The following is a 15275-nucleotide window of genomic DNA, read 5'->3' as shown; positions in this document are numbered from 1 at the left end:
AATCAAGCCATCCACAGTTCCAAGGTATATCAAAGGGCGGAGGCAATAACAATGATGGTAGTTGTAGTACTCCCTGAGTCTAACTACAAGCACTTGACTATCTTTTCCAAAAAACCACAGGCATGATGTACTGTCCTTATTAACTCCTTCTGCAGTTAACAGGCTGAGAGGTGCAGAAACTTTAGATATGGATGTCTAATCCGTGTCAAAGTGTGGTAGGTGCTGAAGGCAACAATCCTTTCCACAGCAGCAAAGCCTTTTCTGCCATAAATGAGCAAATATGCACCTTGTGGTCTGAAGCCGACGCTGCATGATGCATGATTATTCTGGACTTTCTAAGATGACTGGTCCTTTTCTCTCAAGGGTCCTTTTCATTGTCAAGATCCTATGAACTTTAGTCTAGCTCTGATGAGCTTGCACATGTACAGATGTAGCAGGGTTAACACACAAACTCAACTCAAGTTTCTTAACTCATCGTGTTATCTTGAATCAAAAGCCATTGAAAAGCAATTGAAGGTGTTTGCTTAACGCATTTAGTTTAGATAGCACGTCTCATAAAGTATGTGTGTTAACTCTACTACATCTGTAGGTTTTCTCCATTGCTTTGCTAGACTCACAATCACTAACCAGGGGGTGGACCAAGTCCATCACCCTGGTAACCTAAGCATTCTGCCAAGGTTAGCCCTATGTTTTCCATACATTGCTATGAATGTAAACAGTGCACAGAAAGACAGGTATTACAATCAGAACAAAGTCGGCAGACTTTAAATTACACTAGATAACCCTTTGCAGTGCCACACTGAAATACTGAATGACAATAATCTCACCTTGTGTACTGATCTGTGACTAACGCCATTTTAGGTGCACTGATATGCGACCGTTACCTCCCTGTGTGCAGTGATGCATGACTAAGACCTCCTTGTGTGTGATGCTATATGACTATGTCCTCCCTGTGTGCTCTCATGTGTGACAGTGGTCTCCATGTGTGCTTTGGTCTGTGACTGTCACCTTTCTGAGAGCTGGATCTGTGATTATTTCCTCCTTGGGTGTATTGATCAATGACCAATACTAACTGATAAGTCTGTGACTAGTAACACACCGGATACACCGATCTTTCATCTCTCCATTTATGTTTACAGATTAGTGCCTACAATATCCATGTCTGCCCTGATCTGTTACTATGACCTTCTTGTCTGCAGTCATCTATAACTATGATCACCATTTGTGTACCGATCTGGGCAAACCAAAAACCTATGTGCTAATATCCTGACCTGTCTGCACTGATCTGTCACCTCCCTGTGTGCACTGATCTGACTGTCACCTTCTTGTGTGCACTGATCTGTGACTGTCACCTTATTGTGTGCACTGATCTATGACTGTCACCTTATTGTGTGCACTGATCTGACTGTCACCTCCCTGTGTGCACTGATCTATGACTGTCACCTCCCTGTGTGCACTGATCTATGACTGTCACCTTATTGTGTGCACTGATCTGACTGTCACCTCCTTGTGTGCACTGATCTGACTGTCACCTCCTCGTGTGCACTGATCTATGACTGTCACCTCCCTGTGTGCACTGATCTATGACTGTCACCTTATTGTGTGCACTGATCTATGACTGTCACCTCCTCGTGTGCACTGATCTATGACTGTCACCTCCCTGTGTGCACTGATCTGACTGTCACCTCCTCGTGTGCACTGATCTATGACTGTCACCTCCCTGTGTGCACTGATCTGTGACTGTCACCTCCCTGTGTGCACTGATCTGTGACTGTCGCCTCCCTGTGTGCACTGATCTATGACTGTCACCTCCCTGTGTGCACTGATCTATGACTGTCACCTCCCTGTGTGCACTGATCTGACTGTCACCTCCTCGTGTGCACTGATCTATGACTGTCACCTCCCTGTGTGCACTGATCTATGACTGTCACCTCCTCATGTGCACTGATCTATGACTGTCACCTCCTCGTGTGCACTGATCTATGACTATCACCTCCCTGTGTGCACTGATCTGACTGTCACCTCCTCGTGTGCACTGATCTATGACTGTCACCTCCCTGTGTGCACTGATCTATGACTGTCACCTCCCTGTGTGCACTGATCTGACTGTCACCTCCCTGTGTGCACTGATCTATGACTGTCACCTTATTGTGTGCACTGATCTATGACTGTCACCTCCCTGTGTGCACTGATCTATGACTGTCACCTCCCTGTGTGCACTGATCTGACTGTCACCTCCTCGTGTGCACTGATCTGTGACTGTCACCTCCCTGTGTGCACTGATCTGTGACTGTCACCTCCCTGTGTGCACTGATCTGTGACTGTCACCTCCCTGTGTGCACTGATCTGTGACTGTCACCTCCCTGTGTGCACTGATCTATGACTGTCACCTCCCTGTGTGCACTGATCTGTGACTGTCACCTCCCTGTGTGCACTGATCTGTGTCTGTCACCTCCCTGTGTGCACTGATCTATGACTGTCACCTCCCTGTGTGCACTGATCTATGACTGTCACCTCCCTGTGTGCACTGATCTATGACTGTCACCTCCCTATGTGCACTGATCTGTGTCTGTCACCTCCTTGTGTGCACTGATCTAAGACTGTCACCTCCCTATGTGCACTGATCTGTGACTGTCACCTCCCTGTGTGCACTGATCTATGACTGTCACCTCCCTGTGTGCACTGATCTGTGACTGTCACCTTATTGTGTGCACTGATCTATGACTGTCACCTTATTGTGTGCACTGATCTATGACTGTCACCTTATTGTGTGCACTGATCTATGACTGTCACCTTATTGTGTGCACTGATCTGACTGTCACCTCCTTGTGTGCACTGATCTGTGACTGTCACCTCCCTGTGTGCACTGATCTGACTGTCACCTCCTCGTGTGCACTGATCTATGACTGTCACCTCCCTGTGTGCACTGATCTATGACTGTCACCTCCTCATGTGCACTGATCTATGACTGTCACCTCCTCGTGTGCACTGATCTATGACTGTCACCTCCCTGTATGCACTGATCTGACTGTCACCTCCTCGTGTGCACTGATCTATGACTGTCACCTCCCTGTGTGCACTGATCTATGACTGTCACCTCCCTGTGTGCACTGATCTGACTGTCACCTCCTCGTGTGCACTGATCTATGACTGTCACCTCCCTGTGTGCACTGATCTATGACTGTCACCTCCTCATGTGCACTGATCTATGACTGTCACCTCCTCGTGTGCACTGATCTATGACTATCACCTCCCTGTGTGCACTGATCTGACTGTCACCTCCTCGTGTGCACTGATCTATGACTATCACCTCCTTGTGTGCACTGATCTATGACTGTCACCTCCCTGTGTGCACTGATCTGTGACTGTCACCTCCCTGTGTGCACTGATCTGACTGTCACCTCCCTGTGTGCACTGATCTATGACTGTCACCTTATTGTGTGCACTGATCTATGACTGTCACCTCCCTGTGTGCACTGATCTATGACTGTCACCTTATTGTGTGCACTGATCTATGACTGTCACCTCCCTGTGTGCACTGATCTGACTGTCACCTCCTCGTGTGCACTGATCTGTGACTGTCACCTCCCTGTGTGCACTGATCTGTGACTGTCACCTCCCTGTGTGCACTGATCTGTGACTGTCACCTCCCTGTGTGCACTGATCTGTGACTGTCACCTCCCTGTGTGCACTGATCTGTGACTGTCACCTCCCTGTGTGCACTGATCTGTGACTGTCTCCTCCCTGTGTGCACTGATCTGTGTCTGTCACCTCCCTGTGTGCACTGATCTATGACTGTCACCTCCCTGTGTGCACTGATCTATGACTGTCACCTCCCTGTGTGCACTGATCTGTGATTGTCACCTCCCTGTGTGCACTGATCTGTGACTGTCACCTCCCTGTGTGCACTGATCTGTGACTGTCACCTCCCTGTGTGCACTGATCTGTGACTGTCACCTCCCTGTGTGCACTGATCTATGACTGTCACCTCCCTGTGTGCACTGATCTATGACTGTCACCTCCCTGTGTGCACTGATCTGTGTCTGTCACCTCCCTGTGTGCACTGATCTGTGACTGTCACCTCCCTGTGTGCACTGATCTGTGACTGTCACCTCCCTGTGTGCACTGATCTGTGACTGTCACCTCCCTGTGTGCACTGATCTATGACTGTCACCTCCCTGTGTGCACTGATCTGTGACTGTCACCTCCCTGTGTGCACTGATCTGTGACTGTCACCTCCCTGTGTGCACTGATCTAAGACTGTCACCTCCCTGTGTGCACTGATCTGTGACTGTCACCTCCCTGTGTGCACTGATCTAAGACTGTCACCTCCCTGTGTGCACTGATCTGTGACTGTCACCACCTCGTGTGCACTGATCTGTGACTGTCACCACCTCGTGTGCACTGATCTGTGACTGTCACCTCCCTGTGTGCACTGATCTGTGACTGTCACCTCCCTGTGTGCACTGATCTGTGACTGTCACCTCCCTGTGTGCACTGATCTGTGACTGTCACCTCCCTGTGTGCACTGATCTGTGACTGTCACCTCCCTGTGTGCACTGATCTGTGACTGTCACCTCCCAGTGTGCACTGATCTGTGACTGTCACCTCCCTGTGTGCACTGATCTGTGACTGTCACCTCCCTGTGTGCACTGATCTGTGACTGTCACCTCCCTGTGTGCACTGATCTGTGACTGTCACCTCCCTGTGTGCACTGATCTATGACTGTCACCTCCCTGTGTGCACTGATCTGTGACTGTCACCTCCCTGTGTGCACTGATCTGTGACTGTCACCTCCCTGTGTGCACTGATCTAAGACTGTCACCTTCCTGTGTGCACTGATCTGTGACTGTCACCTCCCTGTGTGCACTGATCTAAGACTGTCACCTCCCTGTGTGCACTGATCTAAGACTGTCACCTCCCTGTGTGCACTGATCTGTGACTGTCACCACCTCGTGTGCACTGATCTGTGACTGTCACCACCTCGTGTGCACTGATCTGTGACTGTCACCTCCCTGTGTGCACTGATCTGTGACTGTCACCTCCCTGTGTGCACTGATCTGTGACTGTCACCTCCCTGTGTGCACTGATCTGTGACTGTCACCTCCCTGTGTGCACTGATCTGTGACTGTCACCTCCCTGTGTGCACTGATCTGTGACTGTCACCTCCCTGTGTGCACTGATCTGTGACTGTCACCTCCCTGTGTGCACTGATCTGTGACTGTCACCTCCCTGTGTGCACTGATCTGTGACTGTCACCTCCCTGTGTGCACTGATCTATGACTGTCACCTCCCTGTGTGCACTGATCTGTGACTGTCACCTCCCAGTGTGCACTGATCTGTGACTGTCACCTCCCAGTGTGCACTGATCTGTGACTGTCACCTCCCTGTGTGCACTGATCTGACTGTCACCTCCCTGTGTGCACTGATCTGTGACTGTCACCTCCCTGTGTGCACTGTGATTATCAGCTCCTCATATACATTAACCTTTGATCCCAATCCTATGTGCGCACCGAGCTGTCAGACTCAGCATATCTGTGCTGCTCTGTTAATTGCAGTTCCTGTCCCTGTCATTGCCAGTTCTCTGATTTCGCCCTTCCATTGTATACGGCTCCTCTGCCCGGTCCCCCGTCTCTGCAGCTGCAGTTCTGTAAATACTCTGTTCTTGCACACACAGCGTTACTTTCATGCTTTCTGTCATCCACTGCTGATCAGCATGCAGCACGTGATTCACCATTCCAAATCTAGAATATTTCTGACAGGTCGATCCCTGGGAGTGCAGCTCAGTGATTTCTGACTTCCGCTGCCCATCGCTCTGCGCAGTAACACTACTGACACCTGCCTGTGTAGTGACAAGTTGTCAGAGAACCCAGTTTCCTCTTGACCCCCCTTTACTTGCACGTGGATAAGTAGATTCCCTTCTATCGTCTGCCCTTGTCAAGGAGAATGGTATAGAGAACCCCAAAATTTAGCATCATTTCCTGTGGGGGAAGATCTGTATGTCCATCATGAAGAGGATAATTTAGTTATACCGTATGTTCAGTGCTGACAAGGGTCAGAAAAGAAAAGAGAGTGGACCCCATGACGAAACCCGACGGACCCCTTTATAAGTTAGCTGGGTCTAACGGGCGCTGTTTGTATCCGCTGTGTGGTGGATCCGTCACAGCTTCAATTCTACTTTTCTGCTCCTAGGATGGAACGGAATAAACTGAATTCCTAATGCAGATGTGACCTCACAAGATAATTAAAGGCCCCTTTACACTGGCCAAGCGTCGGCCGGGTAATCACTAATAAGTGTTTGTAGGAACGCCTGTTAGCGATTATCTGGCAGTGTGAAGTTGCCGCCGATTACCAGATTAACCCCGTTTATCAGTTAATATGATTGTTCGTGCGCTCACCTAAATCATATCATTGTTTGCCGGCAGCAGATCATGCCATCTAAACAGCGTCTCCTGCGGGCAAACAATGATTGTGTATGGGCACGAGCGATGGCATCAGCAATCTCTACTCCCCACACTTTGGAGGAGATCGCTCCATGTAAATGTCTCCTCCACTGCCGAGCAGGCAATTGCCGGGAAGGATCGCTTCCTTTCCAAAAATCATCTGCTACATCTAGCAGTGTAAAGAGACCTTAAAAGAATTGTGCAAGAATGGGAAGGATTTTGGCAACCCCCCCCTTCCCCATTCTGCCAGACGTGCAAAAACTTAAATCTAAAAAAAGGGTTGTGCAAGAATGGTGGTGGGGGGACGACCCCCAACTCCCCATTTTGCCAGACACGCAAAAGGAAGATGACCTACCTGCTTCCTGGCAATGGCTCCCCTCTACTTCTCCTCCAGGTCTGAAATGCTCCACTGAGCTCCATCGATCTCAACATACGGTTTGACATCACCGCAGCCAATCACTGGCCACTGATGATGATGACGAAAGCGGAGCAGGACACCACTGCAGCCAGTGATTGGCTGCGGGGATGTAAAAACCTGATTTTGTAGATCGATGAAGCCCAGAGGAGCATTGCAGGCCTGGAGGAGAAGGAATGGGGAGCTAGTGCCGGGAGCAGGTTAGCGACCTTCCTTTTGCAGATTTGGCAGAATGGAGAGTTGGGTCGTTCCCCCTTTCCCACCATTCTTGCACAACCCCTTTAAGATAGGTGATACAATGTATTTATGAATGTTGTCTACTTTTTCTGCCTTATTAATGATCTTGTAGAAGGCTTGCATAGTGAAATATAAATTTTTGCAGATGACACTAAACTGTGTAAAGTAATTAACACTGATGAGGACAGTATACTGCTACAGAGCGATCTGGATAGATTGGAGGCTTGGGCAGAGAAGTGGCAGATGAGGTTTAACACTGACAAATGTAAGGTTAAGCACATGGGAAGGAATAGTGCAAGTCACCCGTACATACTAAATGGTAAAACACTCGGTAACACTGACATGGAAAAGGATCTAGGAATTTTAATAAACAGCAAACTAAGCTGCAAAAACCAGTGTCAGGCAGCTGCTGCCAAGGCCAATAAGATAATGGGTTGCATCAAAAGGGGCATAGATGCCGGTGATGAGAACATAGTCCTGCCACTTTACAAGTCGCTAGTCAGACCACACATGGAGTACTGTGTACAGTTCTGGGCTCCTGTGAACAAGGGCAGACATAGCAGAGCTGAAGAGGGATCACAGGAGGGCAACTAAAGTAAAACTCGAATGGGGCAACTATAGTATCCTGAGAGATTTTTAAAAATAGGGTTATTCACTTTAGAAAAAAGACGACTGAGGGGAGATCTAATTACTATGTATAAATATATCGGGGTCAGTACAGAGATCTCTCCCATCATCTATTTATCCCCAGGACTGTGACGAGGGGACATCCTCTGCGTCTGGAGGAAAGGAGGTTTGTACACAAACATAGAAAAGGATTCTTTACGGTAAGAGCAGTGAGACTATGGAACTCTCTGCCTGAGGAGGTGGTGATGGTGAGTACAATAAAATAATTCAAGAGAGGCCTGGATGTATTTCTGGAGGGTAATAATATTACAGGCTATAGCTACTAGAGAGGGGTCGTTGATCCAGGGAGTTATTCTGATTGCCTGATTGGAGTCGGGAAGGAATTTTTTGATTCCCCTAAAGTGGGGAAAATTGGCTTCTACCTGACAGTTTGTTTGTTTTTTGCCTTCCTCTGGATCAACTTGCAGGATGACAGGCCGAACTGGATGGACAAATGAATTTTTTCGGCCTTATGTACTATGTTACTATGTTACTATGTTACTTTATGTTACTACATTCAAACTCTAAAGGGTTTTTGAAACTGGACCTGTGATTGAAGACAGTTTCACTGCGTTACTGATGGAATGGCTGAGATTCTGGAATACCACTTTCACCTCATTGCACTTTACAACCCAATGCCTAAATGTCAGGGCTCTTCAGAGCTGGATGGGGATGAAGAATATAGTTCACCTTTTGACCTTGTAATATTGGTTTGTTTGCATTCACGTTTTTGCACAAGTTCAGCTATTAACATTCCATTTGAGACAGGTAAAGAAGACCTATCCCCTCTCCTGTTTTAGAAAAACTACTTGCGATACCAATTCCAGAGCATCTACTGTTTTAACTCTATGTTGTACCATTCCTTTATTATTACTGCTAGAAGTTATGAGTGAATCGCCAACCGTTTGCAATCGAGGTACAGATGGGTGTTACTAGTTGGGGTGTGTCCCTGCACAGTCTGACACTGGCAGCACTGATTGGAAAGTGCATGACTTTGCAGAGACACACCCTCAACTGGTGACATCCATCTGGAACTTCACTGCAGACTGCTGGCGATTGATTCATAAGCTTCTTAGAAGGAATAACAGGGGAATGTCACAACAGAGAGTCATAAGAACAGATGGTCCAGAATTGTTATTACATGGGGAGCGTAAGTGTTTACTAAGGACCTCTTTAAAATGAAGCTTCACTTTCAAAATGTTCTGTCTGTCTGAATTTTCTAAATTAATGGGGGAGATGCTGCATATGAGATTGAGGTGGACCATTTGCTAAGCCCCAGCCCCAAAAATGTTTGCCCTCAGTTCCTCAGTTCTAAACTTTAGCACACTTCGTGAGAGAATCTGCACTTTAAAGGATATATACACCTTTGGGGCCATTTTTCTAAAATTATGATTACATTGTATTATTATATTGTATTATTATTATTATTATTATTATTATTATATTGTATTATTGCATTATTATAGCATTTTTATTAGTGCATTGTACTCATTATGACTGCTAAAAATCACTTTTTTCAATTGGTCTTTATTAAAAATTGTCCTTTTTTTCGCTTCTCTAGTAGTAGGATCTAAAATTTTCTCTCTGTTCCGTCAGGCAGCTGACCTGAGGGCTCCTTATCTCTGACCTAAACACTCATTATAGCTCAATTCTTATCTTACTGATAAGAATGGGGCTTAAATAAGTGTTTATGACTTTTTAGTAATTTAGAGATAAGGTTTATTAGATAACCCGCACAAAGTGAAAGTTTGATTTTTGCAGCTAAAGCAACAGTTAACCCTTTATGATAGAACGGCTGACTATTTTTAATAAAGACCAGTTGAAGAAATGATTTTTAGCCCAAAATGAGTAAGATGCATTCATAAAAAAAAATTGCTCCCAAAGGTGTACATAGCCTTTAAGAATAATTGAAAACAAGCTGCACTTAGTAATGTTATAAGACACGGAGGATGCACAAAGGATCCATATCTCAGCATTTCAGCTCTATAATGCGGGCAAAACCAATTCTCCCTCATGTCTCATTATAAGTATAGTCATCTCAGTGATAAAGCTGTAGGTAATTCATAATCTATAGATTTCCACTGTTCCTGCTAATGCTGTACATTAAAACAAGATCCAGGATTGTTCACATGTAATAGAATAGACGATCAGCATATATTAGACTTGATGCCAGGGGAGCAGCTTGGAGGGTATGGGCGGCTCATGTGCCCTTAGTGTTGGGCGCCTGTGTGGGTGCCAACAAGACACTTTGCCTTGACTCATATATTTAGTTAAAAGGCTTGGTCAAACTGAATCTTTGCCTTGGGTGAAATTATGCAGAACTACAACTCTCCTTGACGCTATGAAGCCTATGCTGCTCAGTGATAATTAAAAGGATAATCCCCATCAAGTATTTATTAAACCGCCTGATCCGCTAATTTATAAGATGAGTTGCAGATAAGGGTTTATCTAAAATGTCATAGCCAAATTGTGATGGGGCTCCCTAGTCTCCAAACACAATGATATAATCATACCCACCACACAGGAACGCCACACGGAGGTTACACTGTTGTGTCCCGCCGTCCTTAGAGGGGTCCTACATAAGACCGCTATAACCAAGCACCGGCATTAAAGGGGTTGAATATATACACGGAACCGCGCAGCTCTGGTCCCAGCAGTGAAGATTAGGCCCCTTAAGGCACACAGCAAGTTTTTTTTCTGACACAGTTGATCACTGGATTACAAGGAACCTGGGCCCTAACATAAAGGTACTTTCACACTTCCGTTGTGAAGATCCTGCAGGATACGTGTACAAACGGATAGCATTTGTAGACGGATCCGGATCGTCTAACAAATGCATTAAAACACCGGATCCGTCTCTCCGGTGTCATCCAGAAAAACGGATCCAGTATTTTTTATTTATTTTTGCATTTTTAAAGGTCTGCGCAGACCACAAAACCGAATCCGTTTTGCCAGAACACTTGGTGCTGGATCCGGCATTGATGCATATCAATGGAAAATAATGCCGTGTTCCGGAATTTTGGACGGAGAAAATACTGTAACGCTGGGTTCACACCTGAGCGTTTTACAGCGCGTTCCTACGCGCTGTAAAACGCACAACACATGAAAACCAATGCTTCCCTATGGGGCTGGTTCACATTTTCGCGTTTTACAGCGCGTTTGAACGCGCTGTAAAACGCCCGACGCTCAAACAAGTACAGGAGCTTTTTTTGGCGCGTTTGACGCGCGTTTGGGCCATAGACTCTTTGGACAACACTGCTGTCAATCACCCAAACGCGCGTCAAACGCGCGTTTACTATTACAAAAAACGCGCATAAAAACGCGCGACAAAATCGCGCATAAAAACGTGCGTTTGCGAAACGCTTAGGTGTGAACCCAGCGTAAGAGTGACTGAACTGAAGACATCCTGATGTATACTAAACAGATTGCTCCCCATTCAGAATGCATTAGGATAAAACGGATACATTTTTAGGACAGAACTCAATACCGGAAAACTTTAACGCTAGTGTGAAAGTACCCTAAGTCAAGTTCTTAACTTCCTAGGCAACTAAGCAATTTTTTATTTATTTATTTATTAATTATTTTGTTATTAAAGGGTTTGTTCCACAAAACATATTTTACCGTTTTCAAACCAGCACCTGGATCTGAATACTTTTGTGATTGCATGTAATTAAAAATCTAGTATAGCCACTGAGTTATTTGATACAATGTATCTGTATAGCGCCACCTGCTCTTAGTTTTTTCTTATTTCTTTGTCCTGCTCACTGAGATGGCCGCACATGCTCAGTTCCATCCTTCAACTGCCTCCTGAGCTGTGATAGGGAGAGCATAAACACGCCCCCTGAGCTGCAGCAGAAAGGACACGCCCCTTGAGCTGTCAGCTTGATATAAATCTAGCAGAGCAATGAATGTGGAGATCTCTTGATCCATATGAGGTACAAGGCTGGTTGTAGCTTTGTTAGAAAAAAATTGCCATGTACTATATGATTTTAATTGCTTACATTAGTCATAGGATAACACCTTTAATATACCATTGCTCTAACTTTCCTCAGCACTGTACACATGAGTCTCTTTGTCCATAGTAATAAATCAGAGCATCTGGACTTGTATTTTTTTTTCTTGAACACATTTTGCTAGTCATGGGACTGGCTTTTTCAAATAGAATGACAAGTACAATGAATCTCCAGCATTAAATACCGGTGATTCATGCTTCAATTAGCATAATCTGTTTCTTATAATTTTCACTAGATCAATGATCTCATGGATTCACAGATTTACATTTAGAATAACTCAATATAAAAAGCTGAGCAACTTCCCACATACGACATTGCATTCACTTTTCTTAGGCTACTTTGACACTAATGTTTTAGGCCTCTTTCACACGGGCGTTGCGGGAAATGATGCGGATGCGTTGCGGGAACATGCACGATTTTTCCACGCGGGTGCAAAACATTGTAATGCGTTTTGCACGCGCGTGAGAAAAGTCGGCATTTCACAGAAGTTCGGGTTTGGGTTAGGTATTCGGTAGATTGTATTATTTTCCCTTATAACATGGTTATAAGGGGAAATAATAGCATTCTGAATACAGAATGCATAGTATAATAGTGCTGGAGGGGTTAAAAAAAATATAATAATTTAACTCCCCTAAATCTACTTGATCGTGCAGCCCGGTATCTCTTCTGTCTTCTTCTTTGCTGTGTGCAGGAAAAGGACCCGTGGTGACGGCACTCCGGTCATCACATGGTCCATCACATGATCCATCACCATGTTTAAAGATCATGTGACGGACCATGTGATGACCGGAGTGACGTCACCACAGGTCCTTTTCCTGCACACAGCAAAAAAGAAGACAGAAGAGAAGCCGGGCTGCGCGAGCAAGTCGATTAAGGTGAGTTTAATTATTATTATTATTTTTAACCCCTTCAGTGCTATTGTACTATGCATTATGTATTCAGAATGCTATTATTTTCCCTTATAACCATGTTATAAGGGAAAATAATAATGATCGGGTCTCCATCCCGATCGTCTCCTAGCAACCGTGCGTGAAAATCGCACTGCATCCACACTTGCTTGCGGATGCTTGCGATTTTCACACAACCCCATTCATTTCTATGGGGCCTGCATTGCGTGAAAAACGCACAAAGAGGAGCATGCAGCGATTCTCACGCAACGCACAATTGATGCGTGAAAATCACCGCTCGTGTGCACAGCCCCATAGAAATGAATGGGTCAGGATTTAGTGCAGGTGTAATGCGTTCAACTCACGCATCGCATCCGTGCGGAATACTCGCCCGTGTGAAAGGGGCCTTAGTCTTCCAGTATTGAGATCTGTCTTAGGGGCTCAATGCTGGAAAAAAATGCTTCAGTTTTGTCCCCATTCATTGTCAATGGGGACAAAACTGAACTGAACAGAATCCTCCAAAATGCATTCCGTTCCGTTAGGCTGGGTTCACACGGGCGTCACGTTTTGGCTCCGAATGTGTCCTGGGTGCATTGCGGCAAACCCGCGCGAGTAGGTACGCACTTTCAGTCAGTTTTGACTGCGATTGTGTTCCGTTGTTCAGTTTTTATCGCGTGGGTGCAATGCATTTTGCACGCGTGTGGTAAAAAGCTGAATGTGGTACCCCGACCCGAAGTTCTTCACTGAAGTTCAGGTTTGGGTTCAAGGTTGTGTAGATGTTATTTTTTTCCCTTATAACATGGTTATAAGGGAAAATAATAGCATTCTGAATACAGAATGCTTAGTAGAAGGTCAATTGAGGGCTAAAAAAATAATAATTAACTCACCTCCTCCAATTGATCGCGTAGCTGCCGGTCTCCTATTCTTTCTTCAGGACCTGTCAAAGGACCTGTGGTGACGTCACTGAGCTCATCACATGGTCCATCACCATGGTGATGGATCATGTGATGTATCATGTGATGAGCACAGTGATGTCACCACAGGTCCTTTGACAGGTCCTGAAGAAAGAATAGGAGACCGGCAGCTACGCGATCAATTGGAGGAGGTGAGTTAATTATTATTTTTTCAATTAAAGAGGCCCTGTCAGCATGATCAACCCTATTAAACCAGACACACTGGCTGGTAGGGCTCATTATGCTGATTAAAATGATACCTTTCTTTTGTCTGTATGCTAAATAGCTGCAGAGAGTTTTATTCATATGCAAATGAGCAAGTTTTAGCACCAGGGGGTGGAACTGAATCCTTTGAGCACTTGCACACTCTCCCCTCCCCTTGATTGACAGGGCTAGACATGCAGAGGGCACGTTCAGTAAATGAGCCTCTAGGAGCAATGGGGGCGTTGCCATTACACCTCTCTCTGCAACAGCCGCACCCTCTGAACTTTGATTGACGGGACCAGGCAGTGTAAACCTGATCACACTTGATTCTGTCAATCAAAGTCCAGAGAGTGCAGCAGTTGCAGAGAGAGCAGAGCCTCTAGGTGTAATGGTAACGACCTTGTTGCTCTCAGCAATGTGGCTACATATGAACATGGGATCAACACAGATGTGCACGTCAGTCAGTTTCATAGGTACAGATCTGTTGACAGATTCCCTTTAAATTATATAGGTGCAGCAGTGCCAAGTCTGTAAGTGCAGTAGAGATGAGTTAGTATTTGGGCAGAACTTTCATATACTGTAGTCTCACTAAGCCCAGAAAGTTAAATGACAAGTCCATCCTTGTTACATCTGTATTTTAATTTATTTTTTTAAAGCAGGTAAAGTTCACTTTTATCAGATCAGATGGGGGAGAGTTATCAAAATTGGTATAATAGAAAACTAGCTTCACTGCCCCTAGCAACCAATCAGATTCTTCCTTTCATTTTGCAGAGCTTCTTTGGAAAATGAAAGGTAGAATCTGATTGGTTGCTATGGGCAACTAAGATAGTTTTCCTTTCAACCAGTTTTGACAAATCTTCTCTATGCTGTGTATATATATTTCTCAAACCAGACGATATGAAATCAAGGCGCGACTGAAATGACAATAAAATGTAAACATGGAAATCACGTTTCATAAAAAAAAAAGTAACCAAAGGGCTCTCACCTGTGAACGCGATACCTGGTGGTATACCCTTGTTGGTACCTCTCAGCAAAGTCCATGTATTGCTGGGCCCCATGGAACGGGCCCCTGTTACTAAGCAACCAGTCCAGTGATGCCTGACCGGATGAGGCGGCCGCGCCATGTTGCCTAGAAAGTGTGGCTGTAGCGGTTGCCAAACAAAGCATTACAGACAACCAAGTCAGCACCAGCCATGCCCAGTCAGAGCGGGTGTACCGGTGCCACCTCATGCTTCTCGGACGCAGCGAAATGCTTCATTCTCCCCCTCACACCCTCTCTCCCTGTGTGGAAACAAGAAAAAAAAAAGAAAAAAATCAGAGGATTGAAAATCACGGTTATCATCAGCAGCCAGCTTCCATCTAGCCCATTTCCATCTTTATGTACTGAACATTCTGGTGTTTACTCCCCGTAATCAAAAATTGACAATACTAATAGCTCAGAATTTGCTTCCCTGGGA

At 45.5% G+C, this 15275-nt stretch overlaps 1 protein-coding gene across 1 annotated transcript in view; it reads right to left on the bottom strand.

The window, feature by feature from the left end:
- Positions 1-15048, bottom strand: part of BRINP2 (BMP/retinoic acid inducible neural specific 2) — a 284489-nt gene extending 269441 nt beyond the window's left edge. Inside the window, exon 1 of the mRNA XM_044301698.1 lies at positions 14804-15048. Coding sequence (XP_044157633.1) covers positions 14804-15048 — 245 coding nt within the window. The remainder of the gene's footprint in view (positions 1-14803) is intronic.
- Positions 15049-15275: the final 227 nt, after the last annotated feature.

This window comes from Bufo gargarizans, chromosome 7 (genome assembly GCF_014858855.1).
Source record: "Bufo gargarizans isolate SCDJY-AF-19 chromosome 7, ASM1485885v1, whole genome shotgun sequence".
In the NCBI taxonomy this organism is placed as follows: domain Eukaryota; kingdom Metazoa; phylum Chordata; class Amphibia; order Anura; family Bufonidae; genus Bufo; species Bufo gargarizans.
The sequence above is the reverse complement of the archived record's forward strand: the minus strand, read 5'-3'. Positions and strand labels throughout refer to the sequence as shown.